The sequence below is a fragment of the Podarcis pityusensis genome (assembly GCF_964106645.2).
Source record: "Podarcis pityusensis genome assembly, chromosome: 17".
In the NCBI taxonomy this organism is placed as follows: domain Eukaryota; kingdom Metazoa; phylum Chordata; class Lepidosauria; order Squamata; family Lacertidae; genus Podarcis; species Podarcis pityusensis.
Window position 1 is genome coordinate 7,558,099 of NC_138042.1, and position 23,340 is coordinate 7,581,438.

The 23,340-nt window shown below is 49.1% G+C and overlaps 2 protein-coding genes across 3 annotated transcripts in view; one reads left to right on the plus strand and one right to left on the minus strand.

The window, feature by feature from the left end:
- The window catches only part of IL27RA (interleukin 27 receptor subunit alpha), a 33,335-nt gene extending 19,095 nt beyond the window's left edge, over nucleotides 1–14,240 (plus strand). The window contains exons 9-15 of the mRNA XM_080988545.1: nucleotides 869–1,232; nucleotides 1,948–2,049; nucleotides 8,202–8,366; nucleotides 9,374–9,508; nucleotides 9,713–9,803; nucleotides 9,954–10,065; nucleotides 10,522–14,240. Coding sequence (XP_080844671.1) covers nucleotides 869–1,232; nucleotides 1,948–2,049; nucleotides 8,202–8,366; nucleotides 9,374–9,508; nucleotides 9,713–9,803; nucleotides 9,954–10,065; nucleotides 10,522–10,683 — 1,131 coding nt within the window. The 3' untranslated portion in view covers nucleotides 10,684–14,240. The remainder of the gene's footprint in view (nucleotides 1–868; nucleotides 1,233–1,947; nucleotides 2,050–8,201; nucleotides 8,367–9,373; nucleotides 9,509–9,712; nucleotides 9,804–9,953; nucleotides 10,066–10,521) is intronic.
- A 4,291-nt stretch (nucleotides 14,241–18,531) lies between these two features.
- Nucleotides 18,532–23,340, minus strand: part of PALM3 (paralemmin 3) — a 45,393-nt gene continuing 40,584 nt past the window's right edge. For both annotated transcript variants that reach the window (XM_080988079.1, XM_080988080.1), the window contains exon 8: nucleotides 18,532–22,190. In XM_080988079.1, coding sequence (XP_080844205.1) covers nucleotides 19,909–22,190 — 2,282 coding nt within the window. In that variant the 3' untranslated portion in view covers nucleotides 18,532–19,908. The remainder of the gene's footprint in view (nucleotides 22,191–23,340) is intronic.

Sequence of the window (23,340 nt, forward strand, 5' to 3'; positions counted from 1 at the left end):
TGTTCTCCCCCATCTCTCCAAGTCCTCCACATTTCTCCTCTGTGTCTGAGCGCCTTCTCTGCAGATTGACCCTAGGAGCCAATTCTCAGTAGCCGATTCTCCTCTTTTCACTCTGTTTGGCTCCCATCAGCACAAAGGTTGAGAAGACATCTTCTCAGTGGCTAAGGAGCTCCACTTCCATGCTGATCCTGGATGTGGGGACCAGGATGGAAACTGGCTGCTCTCTTCTGCGCACTAGATTCCTCCCACTTCCCTTCACTGGATTGCCAATGGTCTGTTGGCATGCTGAAGAGCATGTCAGTAGCTGCAATGCACGGATCCTTTGTTGGCTCAAGAGGTGCATCTTAAATGTTGAAGAGCTGCAGGGTTAATATTATATGAATGCACTTTGTATATGCACCCAGCAGTGGAGTGGGGGGGGGAAGCTCTTTGTTGTGGGGGCACTTGTTCCCCTGGCACCATCTATGCAGAGAGGTCTCTTGCCTGGCGAATGTCACAAGCAGTGATGCTGTCACAGGAGTCTTCTTGGATAATAATAATAATAATAATAATAATAATAATAATAATTTATTTATTTATTTATTTGTTTGTTTGTTTATACCCCGCCCATCTGGCTGAGTTTCCCCAGCCACTCTGGGCGGCTCCCAATCGAGTGTTAAAAACAATACAGCATTAAATATTAAAAACTTCCCTAAACAGGGCTGCCTTCAGATGTCTTTTAAAAATAAGATAGCTGCTTATTTCCTTGACATCTGATGGGAGGGCATTCCACAGGACGGGTGCCATTACCGAGAAGGCCCTCTGTCTGGTTCCCTGTAACCTCACTTCTCGCAGTGAGGGAACCTCTAGAAGGCCCTCGGAGCTGGACTTCAGTGTCTGGGCTGAACAATGGGGGTGGAGATGCTCCTTCAGGTATACAGGACTGAGGCTGTTTAGGGCTTTAAAGGTCATCACCAATACTGTGCTGGGGAAGGTACCCAGCGCCTCCAGGGATGCTCTTAATGACAAACGACTTGGCCTTTCTCCAGGTCTTCCTGGCCCTGAGGAAGTCCAGGTGATGGCTGTACCAGGCCTGGGTCTCAGGGTGATGTGGAAGCCCAGTGCAAGCGCTCGGTGGCTCCAGCCTGAGGAGTATGTGGTGGAATGGAGAGAAGAGATCTCCAGCAACCCCGCCGGACAGTTGCTGAACTGGACACGGAGCCCCAGGGACAGCAGCAGCGCCCTGTTGAGAGGTGAGGAGTGTGGGAGAGCTCTAAGCAGGGGGGGGGGGGAGAGAAACTCCCAAGCCAAAGTAAATGTGTTGTTAGTGGTATGAAATGCAATTAGCAGACTTTTTGTGATATAGATAGCAGTGTTGAGGGAAGCAGGCTTCCGGTTCCGGTCTGCCTTAATGGAGGCAGCTCCCACGACAGCGAGAGGTTGTTGGAAAGGAAAAACAAGGATATAGATAGCAGGGTTGGGGGAAACCCATCGGTTTTAGCACTGTGGAGGGGGGGGGAGAGGCAGATTGGTCCTCTCTTCCCCCTGCCACAGTCCCAACAGAAATCCTCTCCTCAGAGGATGCTCTTTGGTCTTCACACATGGACCGTGGCGGAGACTTCCCTTAAATTGCAAATAGCATCTTTTGGAGGTACTTTTTTTTTGTCACAACCATGGCTGGGAGATAGTTACTCTTCCACGTACTCCCACCCAGCCCCACGAGGTCTCTCAGGGCTTTCCCACACTTGGGTGTTTACCTAACCAAAAACATGCAAGTCCTCTTTGGGTGTGGAGACAACTAGCGGCCCTCCTCTGGATAATCACGTGGGATGCGTGGAGCGAAAAGAGACAGGCAACAAACCCCAGATAATGTCTGGCACCACATCGTCTCTGTGCTTGGAGAAAGAGGCTTGTTCATCTTGTACCTCCTCAGGTGGCCTGACATTGCTTTTGCTCCCCACTTCTCAGGTAACTTCAGAGCAAAGGTGCCCTACCTTGTCTGCGTCTATGCTGTGTATGCTCATGGGAGCAGCGCTTCGGTCCCTGTGCGAGCCTACTTCAAGGAAGGAGGTAATATTGATGGGCAAAGGGAATGTGGAGGTTGTCAGTGGGATGAGGAACAAGGAAGAAACTATCCCACCTGGTGTATTGGTTTTCTTTTGGCAAGGAAGAGGAGTGGCTTTTAGCTTTCTGGTGTGAGATCCTCTGCCTGTAGTCTTGAAACAGTGCAGTCATCTTGTTTCTGCTCACTCTTCATGTGTGGACCTTGCTGTTGTTCCAGCTTGCAGAAAGAGGAGCTTGCTATTGACTTGGGTCTCCCTTAGCCATGATCCCAGCTGTTGTAAGAAGATTCCCTTCAAAAGTGTATGGAACTGCTTATTAATGTAACAACAACAACAACAACATTATTTATACCCTGCCTATCTGGCTGAGTTTCCTCAGCCACTCTGGGCGGCTCCCAACAGAATATTAAAAACACGATAAAACATCAAACAGGGCTGCCTTCAGATATCTTCTAAAAGTCAGATAGTTGCTTATCTCCTTGACATCTGATGGGAGGGCGTTCCACAGAACGGGCGCCACCACCGAGAACACCCTCTGCTTGGTTCCCTGTAACCTCACTTCTCGCAGTGAGAGAACTGCCAGAAGGCCCTCGGAGCTGGACCTCAGTGTCCAGGGTGAACCATGGTGGTGGAGATGCTTCTTCAGGTATACTCAAAATATAATTCTCAAAAGCACATCTGTTTGCAAAGGAAGCTTTGTCACCAGCTGTATATTCTTTGCCACGTAAAGCTGAATTTTAACACAGGACCACAAGATATGTTTAAAAAACAGAGGAGTCCGTCATTATTTTTCATTTTACCTCCAACACCAATTAGAGAAAGGATAAAGCTTACTTAATCTGAATGGCATGTAAAATAATTAATGCGAGATTTTAATTCTCCCCCCCCCCTTTTAAAGCAACGTTGGCCAAAAAATGAAAGCCTTTCTTCAACAGATAAGACCAAACTTTTCTCTTTACTGGTTTTAGCCTGTTATATACTGATTTATTTTATTAATCATTGTTAAGATTTGTAGGGAAATGGATGTTCCCCAGATTTCCTGTGCATTGTGCAGAGGTTCACCCATAATAAAGCACTTTCACTGAGGATCATTGCAGAATGGACTGTCTTCCATTTGCCTTCCTAACATCACCTGAAAATGGAACTGCCCCTTGCACCACGGTCTCCTGCCATTCTCTTTAACTGACAGGCCGTCCTCCTTCCTTCTCCTGTTATTATTATTATTATTACTATTAATTTTTTATTTTTTATCATCAAATACATATTACATGTTAATTAACATAAGGTTTCAACATTATACATAACATATAGTGTATTTAATTACAAATTCCCCACACCTAACCCTCTACCCAAATACCCAAGTGACTTCCTTTACCCACTGTTGGGTTGAAATAAACGACAGACTATGTTACCATAAAGCACCAATGCTGCAGCAAGCAAAGGCTCTAGCAGCTCAGCCAGCTGCTTGTGGCTGGAAAGCCAGACAGGATGTTTGTGACTGTTGCCATGGGAACAAAGGGGCAGTCCATTCTGTACTGAGCACCGGATGTTAGCTCAGTGTGTGTGTGTGTCATATGACCCGTACTGGATGTACTTGGGAGGAGTTTCTTCTTGCTGTTGTTGAGTGCAGACATGATTCTCTGTACTGATGTAAGAGGCAGAAATAAATGATGTAAATAGTTTTCTGTCTGCTTCTTTCCCCTCCCTGGGGACACCAAAGGGGAGAGAGGAAGAACGGTGTGTTCCTCTCATACATCTGAGAAGAATCGCCGGACCTCGCCTGCTTATCAGCAGAGTGGAGACGCGGGGAGGTCGACAGGAATATCTGCCGGTGCCTACGCTGTGGCACATTCCTCTGACCCAGGCAGAATTCCAACAGTGGTAGCAGAGGATGGTTGCGATTCATCGGACATCTGCATGAGAGGCTGGTGGATTGTCCTCCTCTGCTCCAAGGAGGAAGAAAAGAGTCTGAAAGAAGCCAGAGGCTCCACAGACAGCTGGTGGAAAGAAGAGGTGTTTTCCAAAGCAACAAAGTTCAAGGTATGCTGCATTTCGGGCTAAAAGTGTGAACGCAGGAAGATTAATTCCCTGGTTCACGGAGCTGCGTTTCAAAGAAAACAAAAAGCTCCGGAGGAAGAGGCCTGCAGCTTGAAGGCTGAAGCCTGCATTCCACAAATTTTTGTGGTAGATAAGATGTCCTATTGAAATGCATTGTTGCTAGGTAACGGTCCTGGAAAGTTACTGGCAAAGGGGCTGGACTCTGAGTGTGAGCCTGGGAAAGCGAAACAAAATCAGAGAATGTTTCGGCTACAAGGTTTACGAGCTCTTGGAAGGGACTTTTCAATAGCAGCCTGAGTTTAGCTGCCAGGTGCAAAGAGCGTAAACAATTTGCAGTTTGCTGCGTGAGAAAGGAAAAAACAACTGTTGGATTTTACAGTTTGTTTGACAGTGTGAGCTGGAGGCTTGGCTTCAAGATGGATGCCAAGAAAGGGGGAGGTTTGCCTTGCCCACCTCCCTTAACCAATGACAATTATTCATCTTGGTCTGTAAAGATGAAGGCCCTGCTGCAGAATCAGAGGCTTTTTGATGTAATTGAAAACCCCATCCCTGCAGCACCAACCAGAGGTTGGGAGTCACAGAATGTAAGGGCCAGGACTGCTATAATTCTGTGTGTCTCAGATGATCAGTTGGTGCATGTTCAGCATTTAGAAAATGCGAAAGAGGTTTGGGACACGCTGCGTACAACGCATCAGAGAGATGCTGGTTCTTCAGCGTTGCTGTATTTTGAGAAATTGACCAATCTGAGACTTGCGCCTGATGGAGATGTTCAAGCGCACCTGACAGAAATGAAGTTTCTGCGTCAACAGATGGTGGAACGCAATTTCCGTCTTCAGGAGGAAGTGTTTTGCTTCATGATGATAAACAGCCTTAGCCGCACCTACAAGGTTGTTGCCAGTCAGCTTGGTTCCCTACCGGCTGCGCAGCTGACCGCGGAGAGAGTTTGTGCTGTGGTCCTGAATGAACACGACAGACTTGCTGCACTGGAAGAAAAAGACAGGGGGAGGGAAGAACAGAGTTCTAATTCCCCCACTGCTGATGCTACTGGAGAGCATGGAGTAGCATTGAGTGCTGTCCGATGCTACAATTGTGGGCAGACTGGGCATCTACAGCGAAACTGTAAGAAGCCGCGCCAGTCAAGAGGAGCAAAGAGCAGCTCTACGAAGCCTGAGGCGTCAGGCAAAAGCCGTACCAAGTGCCAGGTGAAACCTGCAAAGGCTATGATGGCGAAAGGAACCACGCCAGATGTTGGGAACTCGTTCATAATTGACACGGGCGCAACGGTTCACATGTGCCCGCACAGAGGACTGTTTTCGACATTGAAGAAGCAAAGCTTCACTGTGAAACAGGCCAACGGTCAGGAGTTGGAAGCGACTGGAATTGGGACTGTGTATCTTGAGAGTCTGAACTTGACTATAAGTGATGTTTACCTGGTTCCAGAACTGAGATTTAATCTGCTGAGCGTGTCGCAGATTGCAAAGAAAGGACTGAAACTGTCCTATGATGCTAAAAGCTGCAAGATCTACAAAGATGGAGAACTGTTTCTTACTGCCAAAGAGAAAGATGGACTGTATTTGTTGACTTTTGATCAAAGTGATTACATGAAATGTAATTCTTCTGTTTCTAACGAAATCTCTCTTGCAGGCGTGACCAGTGTGAGCACCAGGAAGGTGACGAAGAAGGTCGACAGAGCATTTCAGCGGGTGTATGCTGATGTGATTGGTCCTCTAGAACCATCTAGAGGCGGTGCACGATTTTACCTTTTGTGTGTGGATTGTTTCACTAATTATTCTTGGGTTTATATGATGGAGAAACCGCAAGAAACTTTAGAAAAGTTTCAGGAGTTTTGTGACAAGGTTAAAGGTATGCATGATGCTAACATTGATTGTCTTTTCACAGATGAGAAGCAAATTTTTCTGTTACAGAAGTTTCAGAAGTTCCTGGATGGAAAAGGGATAGACCACAAAGTGGCAGTTTCGCAAGAAGCGTGGAACAGGGGGGTCTGTGTAAAAGTGAACAAAGAATTGCAAAAGGGAATGAATGCACAATTGCTGAGTTCACATTTGCCACATGAATATTGGGCGGAGTCGTTAATGTCCTATGTTCACGTGTGGTTGAGAAAGGTCTCAAAAGACTTGGGATGTTCTCCTTTTGAGAAGCTGTTCAATAGAAAACCTTCTGTTGCCTATTTTAAGGTTTTCGGGTCTCATGTGAGAACAGAAGCTCCAGGTGGAGTAAAGAATGCCAGAGGCATTTTCGTAGGTTATGAAAAAGGTCTCTACAGAGTAATTTTGTCTGAATCTGGTCAGGTGATTCTCACAAAGTTCCTAGAGAGTGCTCCAAAGCAAGAGCGGGTTGTAGAACACACATTTCCCACAGGAAACGATTCAGATGATGATGATGATGATGATGAGTTTGATCTTATTGAGTTCAGTAGTACTGATGATGACAGCGATAGCTCAGACAACTCAGTTGTCACAGTCATTGAGAGGAAATCTCACATAATGACTAGACCCTCAGAAGAGGAGGATGAACCATTGATTAAGCTTAGTACTGGTTCTCCAGAGAGTTCAGAGGCTGAACCAGAAAGCAGAGAAGAGCAGCAATTTTTACGTAGGTCTGAGAGAGCAACGAAGGGTGTACCACCCAAGAAGTATTCAAAGGAGTTTGCTAACCTTGCATATGTTGCTATTGTAAACGACCAAGGACAGATTGAAGCTGTGTCTGAGTCAGAGACAAAGGCACAACAGAGAGTTGTTAACCGAGGTAATGCGAAGTCACACAACCAGAGAGGTACATTGGTTAAACCAGTGGCGGGTAGTTCCAAGGGTGGAACTGAAACAACAGGGGAATGTTATAAATATAACAACTGTTTGTTTTCTTCTCTGGATGACGCTTTGCTCGCGGCACACATTGATACTTTAGGGGGAGTATGTTACCATAAAGCACCAATGCTGCAGCAAGCAAAGGCTCTAGCAGCTCAGCCAGCTGCTTGTGGCTGGAAAGCCAGACAGGATGTTTGTGACTGTTGCCATGGGAACAAAGGGGCAGTCCATTCTGTACTGAGCACCGGATGTTAGCTCAGTGTGTGTGTGTGTCATATGACCCGTACTGGATGTACTTGGGAGGAGTTTCTTCTTGCTGTTGTTGAGTGCAGACATGATTCTCTGTACTGATGTAAGAGGCAGAAATAAATGATGTAAATAGTTTTCTGTCTGCTTCTTTCCCCTCCCTGGGGACACCAAAGGGGAGAGAGGAAGAACGGTGTGTTCCTCTCATACATCTGAGAAGAATCGCCGGACCTCGCCTGCTTATCAGCAGAGTGGAGACGCGGGGAGGTCGACAGGAATATCTGCCGGTGCCTACGCTGTGGCACATTCCTCTGACCCAGGCAGAATTCCAACATAATGGCAAGGTGTCATACAGGAGGCATCTCTCGAGGAGGTCTCGGAGAGTCCCTTTTATTGAATATTATAGCATTTGCCACATATGTGCTTATTGCTGATTGGTTAACACAAGTACAAAGCAAAGGTTACATATTACATTTATCACCAATAGATTAAAGGTTGGGAAAGGGAGCACAGAACTAGACAGGCATGAAACCTTCTAATTAAATTATAACTAGTGATTGATTATCAAGACTTAAACTATTACTAATGATTGATCATGACATGAAAGAACATAACAATCGCGTTCCGTAGATGTGGTCAACTATGCATTAAGAACAGGTCAGAGTATAATGTTTTCATGAACTCAATATGAACTGAACATTCTAGGGTGATGAGGGAATGTCTTAGTATTGGAACGGTTTGTGCAGCATGTGCAGAAGAAAAGCTTAGAAGCAAGACTTCCCATCATGCCACAGTCATGTGCAGAAGCAAAGCTTCCCTTCAACCCACGTGCATGATATCACACTCATTTCTTGAAATTCTAATATTGCGTTCATTTTTATTCATCCCAATAATCATTCACCTATTAGAAGTATCAGTTCTTAACTTAATGGGTTCAGTCAATACTTATCCAGAGATTTCTATTACAATGGTTTTGTACGATATATTTTTCAACACATTCCCATTCCTTCTCCTTCCTTCTCCTTTCCAGCACCAACAGCTGCTCCCCAGGGACTGCAGGACAGAAGCATTTCACCTACAGCCTCTCTCATCTCCTGGGGGGAAATTCCGCTGGGAGATCGCAATGGACACATCACCCACTACACGCTTTACCTGGGACATCCCACTTTACGGAACGCCAAGGCAAACAGGACCAGTGAGTGACACCTGAGACCAAGAGGCAATTCCCAGGTTTGCGGGGAGGGAGGGGCTGGGCCCAAGACCCTCTGAGTTGCCGACACGGAGGTCTTCCTTGCAGCTGCCTACATGGATTGCATCTGGAATCTGCAACCCCTGGATCTCAGGGTTGAAAGATGCATTGAGTGGACCAAGGAAACCAAACCAGGTCCCACTACTGTGCAGCATGCAGATTGCACTAGTCACAGACTGCTATGCCAATGTGACATCTGGTGCACATGCATTGGGGCTGGGCATGATTGATTCCATGTCTGCGCATGGGATTGACCTTGTGTGTAGCCATAGGGCTTTTAGAAATACAAGGATGGAGTTACAGATGGGTTGGGTATAAATAATAAAATCATTAGGGTCATTATCTGCTTTCAGTTTCAGTTCAGTGAGGCGCTGTGGTCTAAAGCACTGAGCCTCTTGGGCTTGCCAATTGGAAGGTCTATGGTTCGAATCCTGTGATGGGGTGAGCTCCCGTTGCCCTGTCCCAGCTCCTGCCAACCTAGCATTTCAAAAGCATGCCAGTGCAAGTAGATAAATAGGTACCACTGTGGCGGGAAGGTAAATGGTGTTTCCGTGCACTCTGGCTTCCGCCACGGTGTCCTGTTGCACCAGAAGCGGTTTACTCCTTCTGGCCACATGACCCGGAAAGCTGTCTGTGGACAAAGGCCGGCTCCCTTGGCCTGAAAGCGAGATGAGCACCGCACCTCATAGTCGCCTTTGACTGGACTTAACCGTCCAGGGGTCCTTTACCTTTTAACTTCAGTTCAGTAACAGTTCCGTACCAGAATTTCATGTCATGTTGGACTTCAGTTTCTTCCTAGCAGTCTGATGTCAATGTGCTCTCATTATGGTCCCCATCTCTTCTCCCACCCACCCCAGCCAACACATTGAGATACTGGTGCAGTAAGCTCTTTTAGTGGTGGGTGCAGACTGCCCTCCCCCCGCCTGTGCTCAGATTATCCATCCCTTTCCTAGTTGCAGTTGCTGCTGCAGAGAGGAGCTACAGTCTCTCGGACCTGACGCCTGGGACTTCCTACCAGCTCTGCATGACGGGATCTACCTCAGCCGGGGAAGGTGTGCCCAGTCCTCTGCATCACTTCCGCACTCCAGGTAGGAGAGGCTTCTAGGACTTCTGTTGCTTGGACCAAGCAAAACCTGCTTGGCATGTGCAAAGGCTATGCAACAGCTCAGTAAACCCAGCAGCCGGAGCTATCTTGAAATGCCTTGATAGGGAAATATCAAACTTCGGGACAAAATCATGCCTTGTCAGCAAGGCCTTGTTCATCTGAGTTTTATCCCCATGATCTCCTGCAGATTCCCATTGGCAGACCCTCCTGGCAGTCCTCCTCGTTCTGGGATTCCTGCTTTTCGTGGCCTTCCTTGTGGTGCTGGTTAATTACAGGAGGTGAGTAATAAAAGGCAGAGGTGTGGTGGGGAGGCAGGCTGGCCCGTGCAACATCCTGCCCAACATCTGTGGCTACTTACCTCCCCTCCCCATCTCCCCCTCATTTGCAGCCCCATGTGAAAACTCTTGTCCGCTGTCTCTCCTCTGCAGGGTCCTTGACTTCTGCCATAAGATCCTGCCTCCGTGGTGCTGGGAGAAGATTCCAGACCCAGGGCACAGTGATGTTACCCGGATTGATGAGCACTGCGCTGCCTCTGGCATGGTAGGAAGTCATTGGGTTAAAAAAGCAACAACCCAGATATGTACTGTCTCTGTTTGTGGTGGGAGCAGATGGGAAGGATCTGGTTTCTAGAGAGAACTAGCCGTCCCAGTTGCCTCTTCCTCTTCAATAGCTGAGCGGACCCAAAAAGAACTTGTGCCAGATTTTAAGTACTGATCAACCCATCTTCTAACAGACAGTAACTGATGATATATTTGAATAAATGTGCTTATCTGGAATGCTCTCCCCGGGGAGGTTCATCTGGCGCCATTATGTATATTTTATGCGCCAGGTTGGAAACGTGCTAGAAGACCTCTGAAGGCTGCCCTGTATAGGGAAGTTTTAAATGTGTGACGTTTTACTGTGGTTTTATAATTTGCAGGAAGCTGCCCAGAGCGGCTGGGGCAACCGAGCCAGATAGGAGGCAAATAAATTATGGTTATTGCATTTGTTTTGCAGGATGCCCTAAGCCAATGCCCAGTCAAGTTCCCAGAAGAGCTAGACATTGTTGAGATTAAGGAACCAGCCCCAGAGCAAACCACGCCCCTTGCCCCAGTGGAGTTCTCTGGTTATGAGAAGCGATTCATGCCCACTTTGGAGGAGCTGCAGAGGCTGGCTTGAGAAGAGAAGAGAGGATGCCTGTGACCTTTGGAGACCAATGGGAGAGTAGGGACCTGAAGCTTATTCCCACAGCTTCTGATCTCTGGCTGGACCAGGGTCAGCAACCTATGCTCCCGCATTTGTTCTTCAGCCTTGGACATACTGTAGGAAAAGTGCCCTGCCAATTTCTTTGGCTACCAGAGCATCTCTTATGCCACGGATCAAAGGGCAGAACTGTCGGTTACAGCCCCAGGTGCTCTAACAGGTGCTTGTGGCCTCAAAACAGCCACAGAGAGATTCCTGGGAAGGAGGAAGCACAATGAAGTTGTGGACTGAGCCTGGATCTTCCTCAAGGCTCCCTGGTGTTAAGCTGTTACTACTTGGCTCGGTCTTTCTGTCGTCTCAGCTGTTTGATCTCCACCTGGATGCTGGACCCTATTGGTGTTTCGCAACTTTTGACTAGTTGCAGGACCTTAGCCAGACCTAGCAGAGTAAACGTAGAGTTCACGAAAGCAATTGGCAACTGGCTGCAGACAGGATGGACGAAGCAGGAACCAGTAACTTGTAGTTATAGGTGTTTATTTATATATAGTGGACTATTTACAGGAACAGAACAGAACACGGATATTTGACTTGCTCTCTCTTACACGACTCGCAACTCTCAACCTCACTCACTGACACTGAACTCTGAACTCAGAACTCTGAACTAACACATTCCAGTTAGTAGGCCATAAATCATCATTCCTGTGAGAGAGCTTGACCAGTCATGGAGCTGTCTCCATGCCTCTGTATCACCAGGCAGACTTACTCCTTCACATTGCCTTGGCTGTCGGCCAAACCCTAATTGACTCTGTGTGTGAAGCTGAATGTATTCAGATTCCCAACAGAGCCATGGTGTCAGTGGGGGGGGAGGGGGGTTGGTTCTTCCTTCCTTAAGCAGAGGCACCGTTCATCTCATTGGGGGCCAGTAGCTCAGAAGCACAAAGCAGGGGTGTAGGAAGGGGGCAGGGTGAGGCAGTCCGCCCCAGGTGTAATCCGTGAGGAGGGTGACAAAAAGGCACACCGTGGGGGGCTTGCCCCGCTGCCCCTGTGCGCTGTAGATGCCCCCCCCCCCACAGCTTGTCCCACCCCTGGGTACACGGCATGACCGCCGCTCCAGGTGCCCATGCAAGGGCTAACTGGACAAGGGTTGCACTGGTCAGTTGAGAAGCCGGTGGATTGTTTGGGGAGAAGTCTTTGGGGCCACCACAAATCACGCTTCTTGGCTGTTGGGTGACCAGATGGTCCCCAACTCCTGCCTTGGGACTGAGGAGAGGGGAGGAGTTGGCCCTCCGGAATCCTTTCTGCTCAGCCTGGCAGGGTTGAGCTTCCTACAGGGACAGAGCCATAGCAAAGAGAGACAATAGATCCCCGGGAGGGGGCAACCCCCCCCCGATTCCTGAATTTATTTTGCATCCAGAGGTGCACGCTCTCCAGGACGCAGTGAGTGGATCTGGGCTGGATCCGTACATTAGATTTGGGTTAGAAAGAAAGACGAAGTAAGAGGAGTTTGTTTTGTTTTGCCGTGGGAACAGAGGGTGCCAGTATGGAGTAAGGCAGCGAGAAGGGATTTGGGTAGGTGGGCAGGGAAATGGGAGAGCGGGGGCCTCGGCCTTCGTATTCCCAGCGACTCCATTGTGCCAAAGACAGGGAGCTCTTTCCGGCGCTGGGCAGGGTCTCCAAACCATGTGCAACCCAGGAAGCGGGGCGCGTTTAGGGTGATGCTGCCTCTCTGCCTTTCTTTGGCTGTGAACCCATTTAAAGCACACATGCCCCAAGAATCCTGAGAGGTGTCTCTCCCAAGCCTACCCTGAGCCATCGATTGGGGGGGGGGGGCTGACAAAAAACATTCTGCACCGGGTACCACCTAACCTTGCTATGCCTCTGGCACAAAGCACACACTTTTTGTGCAGAAGGTTCCTGATTCAATCGCCAGCATCTCCGGGCAGGCCTGGGAATGTCCCGTCTGAAACCCCAGAGAGGCACTGCAGATTATACAGAGCTAGATGGGCCAGTGGTCTGATTCAGCATAAAACAGCTTCCTGTGTTGTCCTATCAGTGTATTCAGATGCTTCTAGAAGCAAACCCCACACAGCTGTAGCCCCAAAGCAGCAGAATGCCAAAGTGCCAAAGAGGAAGAAATGCTGCTTACTTCTGGGAAGACCTTTGGGTGGGGTCTGGTTCCTGTGCCCAAGTGTAACTGTTACTTTGACCTTTCTTTAGGGTTTTTGTAAAAACATGCTTCGGTGGTTTTTTTTTTTTTTAAGATTTGCTTTTTATATCATTGGTTTGGTTTTGTGTCTTGTAAGCTGCTTTGGAAGTTTTTCCTCTTGCAAAGCAGCATAGACGTACATTAAAAAGGTGCCTTGTGCTTAAGGCAGTGGGGTTAGGAAACACACCTGAGAGGTGATCCCTGGATGGATAAAGCAGAGGTGGAGATTGAATTGGGGTGGCCTCCCTGTCCATGCAATGGACAAGTGTATTTCACACTTGATGGAAACACAGCTTGTCACGGCTAAAATGGCCGCTGTTTCTTTAATGCGAATAAAGCTGGGTCAGCGGCCTGCAGCAGGTTGTACAGTGGTACCCCGCAAGACGAATGCCTCGCAAGACGGAAAACTCGCTAGACGAAAGGGTTTTCCGTTTTTTGAGCTGCTTCGCAAGACGAATTTCCCTATGGGCTTGCTTCGCAAGACGAAAACGTCTTGCAAGTTTGTTTCCTTTTTCTTAACACCGTTAATACAGTTGCGACTTGACTTCGAGGAGCAACTCATAGAACGCAGTGTACATAGTAGCCTTTTTTGAGGTTTTTAAAGACTTTGGTGATTTTTGAAGCTTTTCCAAAACTTCTTTTGCAGCCATTTGGTAAGTTAAGCTTTTAAAACTTTTTGGGGGGGGTTTGGATTTTGGGTTGGGGTGTTTGGAATTCAAGGACTTGGTGTTGGGGAGGGGTTTGCAAGAATCTGGAAGCTTGTGTGGTTTTTTTCTGCATTTTTATGATTTTCTGTGACCATTGGGGCACTCTGCTGTTTTTTTTTTAAAATTCTGGATTTGAATTTCTGTGTGGTGGGTGGCTGGGGGAACAGTTGGGGAGGGGTTTGCAAGAATCAGGAAGCTTGTGTGTTTTTTTCTGCATTTTTATGATTTTCTGTGACCATTGGGCAACTCTGCTGTTTTTTTAAAAAAATTATGGGTTTGAATTTTGAAATGCTCTTTACAGTATGTGTGACTTTAAAGAGCACTTAATAAACTCTTGTTGTACCAAATTTGGCTTTGTTTGGACTTTTTTTGACCATAGGAACGCATTAATTGATTTTCAATGCATTCCTATGGGATTTCGTGCTTCGCAAGATGAAAAATTCGCTAGACGAAAAAATTCGCGGAACGAATTAATTTCATCTTGCGAGGCACCACTGTATATATAAAGTGAGAAATGTTAGTTTGTGCTGAGGCTGGTGTTTGGGTTGGTTAGTGCTGGTGTGTATAGTTATTCAGTCGTGTTTTGCACAAAGACTTTTAAGAATAAAACTCTGCAAGGATATTCTCGTGGACTCTTTTATGCAGACAAGGGTCCGAGGACCAGGCTGAAGAGACAAAGGGAGGTCAGAACCCTTTCCTTCCTTTTTTTTTTTTTTTTCTTTTTACAAACACTGACACAGCTAACACAACTTGCAGCCAAGATCACCTGGAAGATGTCTATGCAAGATGGTGTTGTTACCAAGAAAGGTATGGAAAGGGGGAAGCCTGCAGTTACACCCCACCTGTTACATGGTGCTTCTGTAAAACAGTCACATACTTTCTTGTAGTAACTTTTGGCAGATCCGGTTCAAGTTTAAAAGGTGCAACAACTCCCTTCCCCCCACCAGGGGGCAGGAAAGCTCAGGGTGCTCTGGATACTGACAAATTACAGCTGCTTTATCAAGTTTTTTGGGGGGATATGTTTGGTTTTGTTTTTAAAATAAAAATGTCTCCCTTTATGCCCCCTCCAAGCCACTGGATTCCTGTTTCATTGCTTGTCTTGTGTATTCTGCAATGACCCCCCCCCTTTCCAAATTTGTGTGTGATTTCTTGCAGCCTTGCATGCCTCCAATTACAAATGGCAGCAATTTCCTTTGCACCCATTTAAGGATGGATCAGAAGAGAATTGGCCCAGGTTTCCCAGTGCAGGCAGAGTTGGGGGTGCAGCCTCTGACTCTTCTAGAGCCCACCTTTGGGCAGCTGTATGAAGTCCCCTCTTCCCTTGAGAGCAGCTCCCCTTCCCTGCTCTCCTGTCTCCCTTGTAGTAGGTTTTGTGGATCTGAAAGAGGCAGCTTCTTTCTGTTCAAGAGGTGGGTATTATCTGAGCATCCCTTAGTTATGTGTGTGACAGATGCTTCTGTACACCCACTTGCTGCTACTTGCACAATCAAGGCAGCTTAGAGCCCACTGAGTGCAGTTGTATATGGTTGTGTTTCCTACCTACAACTTTTAGTGTGCGGATTTTTGTATCTGACACACATTTCTCCATTTTGAGGTCTGTTTCCCTGCGAGCTATGTAGAATTAAACATCTTCATCCCCCTGCCAAAAGAGCCACTATCCTTCACTTGCCTTGGGACTGATTCAGGCCATGGGCTTTTGCTGTGTGTTTGTACCACAGTTTGCAGTGGTACGGGTGGCGCTGTGGTTTAAACCAGAGCCTAGGACTTGCCGATCAGAAGGTCAGCGGTTCGAATCCCCGCGACGGGGTGAGCTCCCATTGCTCAGTCCCTGCTCCTGCCAACCTAGCAGTTCGAAAGCACGTCAAAAGTGCAAGTAGATAAATAGGTACCACTCTGGCGGGAAGGTAAACGGCGTTTCCGTGTGCTGCTCTGGTTTGCCAGAAGCGGCTTAGTCATGCAGGCCACATGTCCCGGAAGCTGTCCCTCGGCCAATAAAGCGAGATGAGCGCCGCAACCCTAGAGTTGGCCACGACTGGAACTAATGATCAGGGGTCCCTTTACCTTTACCTTGCAGTGGTAAATATGACGATGCTTCAAGCAGAGAGGGATGCTCAGCTGTCCCCCGGCTGTTGTGTGTTTACAGTCAAATCTCTTTTTCATGCTTTTATACATCAGCTGCATATGCCTTGCATCGAAGCTGAAGGAAAACTTCAGAATTTAGTTATAGTGGAATTCACCTTGATCCTTTCCGAGTTCCTTCCCTGGCTTACAGGATAGAGGATGGGGCAATGGTGCGGCTGTGCTTGGAGGGTCTCTACCCCACAACCATCAGTTTTACGGCTATTTCATAATCATGGATGCCACACAAAGAACCTCTGGTACTGTAATGGGTGGGGATGCCATTTGTGCCTGAAATCCCAACATCAACACAACATCATTTTCAAACTACAATTCCCAGAACGCCTTTGCAATTGACATAATGCCTGGCTTGCCCCGTATGTCCTGATGTGACCATTTGACCAGCTATCGATCAGAGGTATTCCAGCAGCCTCAATACTTGTGAAGATGATCTGCTTTGTAGACATAACCCCACCCCCCCACCCCCATGAAAGGACTCTCCCTTTAGTGCTGCCATCCGTAAGAGCTCGGGCAAAAAGTCGCTCCTTGCCGGCACACTTGTAATGGTTTATGGAGAGGGTGGTAGAAAGCAAAATTATTAACAATAAAATATTGACAGTTGTGTTCCTTTGGAACGTGGTGTTCCAAGCAACGGCTTTCGTAGTGTTTCACAGTCAGGCAGTAAGACGAAGGGGCAGTGGCGTAGCGTGGGTTGTCAGCACCCGGGGCAAGGCAAGTAATTTGCGCCCCCTAACCCGTGGATTTGCGCCCCCTAACCCTAACCCCCAGATGTTGCGCCCGGTGCGGCCGGCCCCCCCTGCACCCCCCACGCTACGCCACTGCGAAGGGGGTGGTATGGGATCGGGAACCAGGGTTCTCATTTCCCCAACAGTGTTTACTCTAGACGAGGGGTGGCCAGCTCCCGAGAGACTGCGATCTACTCACAAAGACTGCAGTGATCTACCCCCTTTTTGGGGGTTCAGGTCAAAGTTGTTGGGCTTTTTTTAGGAAGGAAATCCCTGTTTTGGGGGGTTCAGGTCAAAGTTGTTGAGCGTTTTTGGGGGGGTGCATGCTAAGCTTTTTTTAGGGGAACCAAACTTGTTGAGCTTCTTTGGGGGGAGCCAGTGATCTGCCAGTGATCTATCACAAACGACCAGTGATCTACCGGTAGATCATGATCTGCCTGTTGGACATGCCTGATCTAGACAAATGACATTTCTTCTCCTTTCTGGACTACCCATGAGAAAACAGCCCGGCTCAATCCTTTGGTTGAAATAAAATCATGTTGCTTGTTTTCCGGGGCTGGCAAGGCCATTGAGCACTCTGCTTCACTGGGCACTGAACAAAGGCCTCACCCGATCAACTGAAATCTGGCCTCATACTAGGGCTGCCTTTGGTGCCAGCACAAAGACAGGAGCATTATATGAAATCTGCAGGGCAAATAACTCCAGGAGTAGAAACCTAAGCCCAGATAAGACAACAGGAAAACCCACTAGAAGAACTCTGGATGCTCTGATCCTTGCACTGATCCACCCCTATTCTACCACAGAAGCTTGGGTGCTCTTGAGACCGAGGTGATTGGCCCAGGAGTCGACCCAGCTGGCAGCTCACTGGCCTGGCTGCAGGTATCGGGGCAGGTTCACTCACCTGCATGCATCTCTTAGTAGATCAGTAGATCAGAAGCACTTCCTTTGGGGTTGGGGAGGTTGCATATGCACTGCATGGCACCATCTCCTGTTGGCACACCTGTCCCAAAGCTTTGCCCCACCACAGCTGTCCTCCCTACAGGTGCTGCTTAACACAGAAACACCAAGCCTTTGCCATGAGTCTGTGGCCCAACATCACCTTGGCAGCTTTTCCTCGACTCCTAGATATGGAAGAGAGCTTGGGGGTCACCAACTCCAATCCTCAACACAAAACAAGGATCTTGCAAATACAGCCTCCCCACATGGGCGTAGCTGAACAAGTAAATAAATAAAAATACTTAACTAACAGACCAATTGCACTGCAGATACCTCGGTTCTGTATGGCCCCAACAATGCCTGCCCCCCCCCCGAAATAAATCCCGGCTATACCCATGTCCCCCTGCCAGCATCTGCTGAAATGCCTCCTCTCGCCTCTCAGTATGCAAGTATGTGGGGAGCTGGAAGTGGGGCTAGCTGGGAAGGCCTTTAGGGCAGAAGTCAAGGGCCTCACTTGCTAGAAAGAGCAGGAACATTGCGACGGAAGCCAGACGTGGGTGGCGCTGTGGTCTAAACCACTAAGCCTCTTGGGCTTGCTGATCAGAAGGTCGGCGGTTCGAATCCCTGTGATGGGGTTAGCTCCTGTTTCTCTGTCCCAGCTTCTGCCAACCTAACAGTTCGAAAGCACACCAGTGCAAGTAGATAAATAGGTACCGCTGCAGCGGGAAGGTAAATAGCGTTTCAGTGCGCTCTGACTTCCGTTGCACCAGAAGTGGTTTAATCATGCTGGCCACATGACCTGGAAAGCTGTCTATGGGCAAATGCCAGCTCCCTTGGCCTGAAAGTGAGATGAGCATCGAAACCCCATAGTCGCCTTTGACTGGACTTAATCATCCAGGGGTCCTTTACCTTTGCCTATTTAGGATAACCCCAGAACCCCCAATTGCCTGCCTGTGTTTCCTGCCCTGACATCTGGGTCATGCTGTTCCTCTAGCTGTGGTTGTTAGTAAAAAGATGCTGGTAGCTGGAACATCCCTGCGGAGCACCCCTTTGCCAGCTCCAGAGCACCAGACCCATTTCCTCACCCCAAGCACAGCCAGAGGTCCCGCTCGTCATTGCATCTGACTTTAATCGAGACTCTTCCAGTACTGCCCAGGAACTGACCGTGTAAAAGGCTCTTACTGACTTTGGTGGTGGCCCTAACAGAAGTTAGATAATTAGAATTAAAAACAAAGTGCATAGAATAAACAGTCATGGGAAGGGTGTGGGTGGTTGTGAGGAGGAGGGCTGGGGGTCCCTGTACCCTGGCTAGAGCACGGACCCAGTGACTGTGATAGGACTGGGGCGGGGGGAGGTCCACAGTTAGGAAAGGTCTCTCAGTCTGTCCTTGTGAAGGAGAGCATTAAGTCTGCACCACGTGAGATCTTAGCTGGGAGGCCACATCCAAGCTGAGAGGGTTCCAGCAGCCTCTTGTCCAGAGTCTCTCTGTATCGCCAGCTCCTGCTGTCCCAGAGTCCTCTTGTGCCCAAAGTGTCACAGTGCTGATTATTTGCTGCAGAATCCATCGTGGCACAGCTGGGGCACCTCAGCCTACGTGCAGAAGGCAGTACGAAGGGAAGAAGGTATTGCTCAGTGTCTCTGGAATGTGCCCAGACTGATTTTGGAGAGTAATGCCAAGCTGGCAAGAGGGATTCAGGCACATGCGGAGAGTGGAGGTGTCAAGAGTTCTGCATGCATAGGTGTAGCTCTCGTATCCAGCCCAATGCGAGTTATGTACAAGCATGTGGAAGGAGATGTCTTTTCGTACTGGCACATGAAACCATGGGGCGTGAACTGATGCGCTGCAGGCCAACATGCAAGCGGATATGTGACTGTATGTGCCTGTGTATGCATGTTAACAACAGCTGTGCATGGATATATGAATTCCAACTACGCAAATTTACACAAATGTGTGTGTGTGTCTGGGGGAGAATGCATACACAGGGAACACAGGCGGAGGGAACATGTTGGTGGAGTCTATGCGTTAGTGCATGACAACGCACGGTCAGCAATGTGGACCCATGTTGCTAGTGTGCAGAGTGTGCCTGCTGCAATTGTGTGGGTGCATGTCCATGTGTTAGTGCCTACGTGTGACTATGTCATGTAGAGACACATTTGGAGCCTCCCAAACAGCTAGAGCATCAGACTTCTCTCCCTCCTGTTCACCCACTCCAGGGGAACATGGAGAGATAAACATGGAGAGGCAAATCCACTATTTGAACAAGTCCTCTGTTAGAAACCCGCTAGGGGCTCGTCTCCACAACCAGCATCCGTCTCCTCCAAGGGAGTGTGTTTGTGTGTGTATGAGAGAGAGAGAGAGAGAGAGAGAGAGAGAGAGAGAGAGAGAGACCTACAGTAGACTACTGGCAGGGCATGTTACCAACTTCAGAGCCTGCCACTGGGACCAGATCAACAACTCCTGTTCCTGCGGAGGGCATCCTAGCCAAGCTCACATGACTGAGCAGCACTGGCATGACTTCTGCTTGCGCCTGCTCTGCCCCTGCTCTGGGTCTTCCCCTTGCCGGGGTGCCATGGGCTGGAGCTGGCATGAGGAGGCAGTGTTGGCAGAGGTGGTGGTGTAGGTTGGGGCCTCCTGGTTTGTGGCTGCCTGGAGTTTTAAGATCCCCGTCTTGGGCTGCATGTCTCCGACAGAAATGTCCAGAGCATCTGCTGAGGCCTCCTGCAGCAGAGGTTGCTGTTCAGCATGGAGATTTTCCAGGACTTCCTTAGCCTCTTCTGCTGCTGAGGCCAGGCTGGCACCTCCACCTTCTTTCAGCTCCTGGTTCCCCACTGATACAGTCTTGTCCAGGAGAGGCTGGCCAATCTCCTGGCTGGACAAGAGCAAAGCATCTGGAGCCTTTGAGTTAGGGGATGGGGCTTGGCCTGGCATAAGGGGCACTTCTTCCAGCTTTTCTGGAAGAGACTTTTCAGGTTCCTGAAGCGACGTTGCCTGGCCCTGCATAGAGATTGGCACCTGCTCCATTAGCATGGGTTGAGCTTGGCCCTGAGGTGACCCTTTAGCTTCAAGGAGACGAGGTGAGGTCTGGCTTGGCAGGGATGCCTGCATCTGGTCTGTAAGGCATCCTCCCGCCTCTTGCAGAGAAGAAGGGGCTGCACCCTCCAGAAATGTTGGGTTCTGGTCCAGAAGAGCTTGCGGGATCGGATCTGGTACAGATGCTGGAGACTCCCCTGGAAGTAAATGCTTACCTTCATCCACAGGGAGTGGGATCTGGCCTGGAAGAATGATGTCTTCCTCTGGCAGAGAAGGGATCCAGGCCTCTGGAGCTGTTGGCATTTGATCCTGCAGAATGAGTGGAATCTCTTCCAAGGACAACCCCTCTGCTTCTTGAAGGGAATTTATTTGATCAGGCAGAGAAGTGAGCTGGTAGGGGATTATGTCTGGAAAGGATCCTTTAGCTTCCACCCCAGAAAGTTCCTGGCCCTGTGAAGTTGTCGATATCTGAAGCGATTTCTCTGTTTCATTCAAAGAGGACGGGATCTGCTCTGGCAGAGATGTGAGCTGGTCTAGTAGAGGTGACAGGACCTGATCTGGCAGAGCAGCACTCTGTTCTTGTAGAGATGTTGGGATCTGGTCCAGAGGTTTCCCATTAGCTTCACGTAGAGGCGATGGGATCTGGTCCTGCAGAGAAGTGACCTCACCCTGCAAAGAGGATGGGTTCTCTTTTGGAGAAGAGGAAGGATGGTCCTGCAGAGATGGTGGGGCTGGATCTAAAAGGGACTCTTGCTGTGGGGGTGGAACTGGGGCTGAAAGCAGTTCCTTCCTTTCTTGTAAAGGAGCAGTCTGGTCCGAAAGAGTGGACAGGCTCTGATTTGGTAACAAAGGCTCTAGGCATGAACCCTCCGTTTCCTGAAAAGAAGATGGAATCTGGTCTTGCAGGGGAGGAGGAATCTGCTCCTGAAGAGTCACTGGAACCTGGTCTGCCAGAGGTGATGATGACGACATGACTTCATCTAAAAGTGGCATCTTGGCTTCTTCCAGATCAGAGATCTGGTCCAGCAGAGGAAGCTTAGGCTGGTCCAGCCATGACCCCAGGCTCTCTCCGCTTAGATTTTCCTGTCCCCCCATCACTGGCTCCGCATGGCCAACTGCTAGGCCTTGGGCAGGATTCGCCTCTTTGGCACCCTGTTCTGGGAACTCCTTCTGCCCAGCTCCCATCAGTTCTGCTTCCTTGGCCAGGGAGCCCATCTCCAGCTCTGCCTCTGCCCGCCACTTGGGAGAATCAAGGCAGCTATTCTCACCCTGCGGTGCCTTAGAGGGACTCTGATGGTCCCAAGAAGTGGGAGACTCTCCCTCTGGACCGTCACGGCTGCCCAGTTCACTGTCCACCCGGCTTTCTGTAGCTCCAGGGGCCTTCACTGAATTCGAGGCACTGCAAAGGTGGTTTGGCTTGCTCCCTTCTTCACCCTCATTCCCTAAATCAGGGTGGCCCTCCAAGTCTTCCTCCTTCCCAATGGAGCTCTGCTTCTGCCCAACAGCATCCATGCTGCCCACTTCCTGGCCCAAGTGGTCTCGGATGACCATCTCCTCCACTGCCAGCTTTCTTGGGCAGTTGGGAGAGGCTTCACTGAGGCCCAAGCTCTGGCAGGCCAGTTTCACGTCCGGAGCAGCTTCAGCACTTCTCTGTGGGGGCTGGACGTCCCCACCTTCTTCAGTCATAGGGGTCACATCGACTTCTGCCTTCTCAGGACTGCATTCACTGCCAAACACACCTTTGGAGGAAAAAGCAACAACATTATCTCAGGCACTCAGGTCCTCTGATTCCCCAGTACAGTGGACGCTCAGGATGTGAACGTGATCCATGCGGGATGCACGTTCGCAACCCACATCTGTGCATCTGCGCATGCGCAGGTTGCAATTCGGCACTTCTGCGCATGCGCAAAGTGCAATTTAGTGCTTCTGCGCATGCGTGACTGCCAAAACCCAGAAGTAACCTGTTCCGGTACTTCCGGGTTTCGGCGGTCCGTAACCTGGAAAAAAACACAACCTGAAGCGGCTGTAACCAGAGGTATGACTGTAACACAAAGAAGCAAAGCTGGACAGGAAGCAATATTCTCAATGAAATAAACTACAGCTCCCATCAACCCTAGCCAGCATGACTAATAGTCAAGGAGGAGGAAGTGTTGTAGGCTGGAGGGCCAAAGGTTAGCGACCCACCATAAGACACAGTTACTTATATAAAGAGGTTTTGTGCCGAGTCCATTGTCCAGAGTCTAAATTGACCAAACCAGATATGAACTTTGAAAGAGGTAGACAAACAAGGACACACACACTTTGCATAATTCACCCTGCTTTTGCCAGTCATGGGGCGAGACAAGAGGCTATGAAGTGATTGATATAGACCTCTGTTGTGATTCCATGGAGAGGTCCCACCCCCCACACATTTCAAACCTTAACATTTGCATCCCCAAACCTGCTTTTTAAAGGAAAACTCTGATTTTCAGGATTTCAGCCAAATGCTCTCCCACTCAATACCAAAGTCCATGTTTGCAGAAATTTGCTTCACCCCAGGCTCCACTGGAATGCAAATGCTTGAGTCGAAGGGTTTGCCTCTGGTCCTCCTGGCCTGATCCCTCACCCCTGCGGTGGGAAATCTCAGCCCCAGGGGCCAAATATACCCCTCCAAGCCCTCCCCCCTTTCTGGCCCTGGGGACTCTCCTCAAGCCACATCTCCCCAGCCACACCCAGGACAGATTTTCCTTCGCAGGCTCCTGGAGCATTTCTGACCAGCAAGAAGGTGACCCCTCGCTCAGATAATGTCTCTTCCTGGCTGCACGGAGGGCAGAAAGGAGTGTTTGAGCATGTGCGGCAACTCAGCACACCAAGGCAAACTTTACATGAGTTACTTGGCCCAGGTTTGCC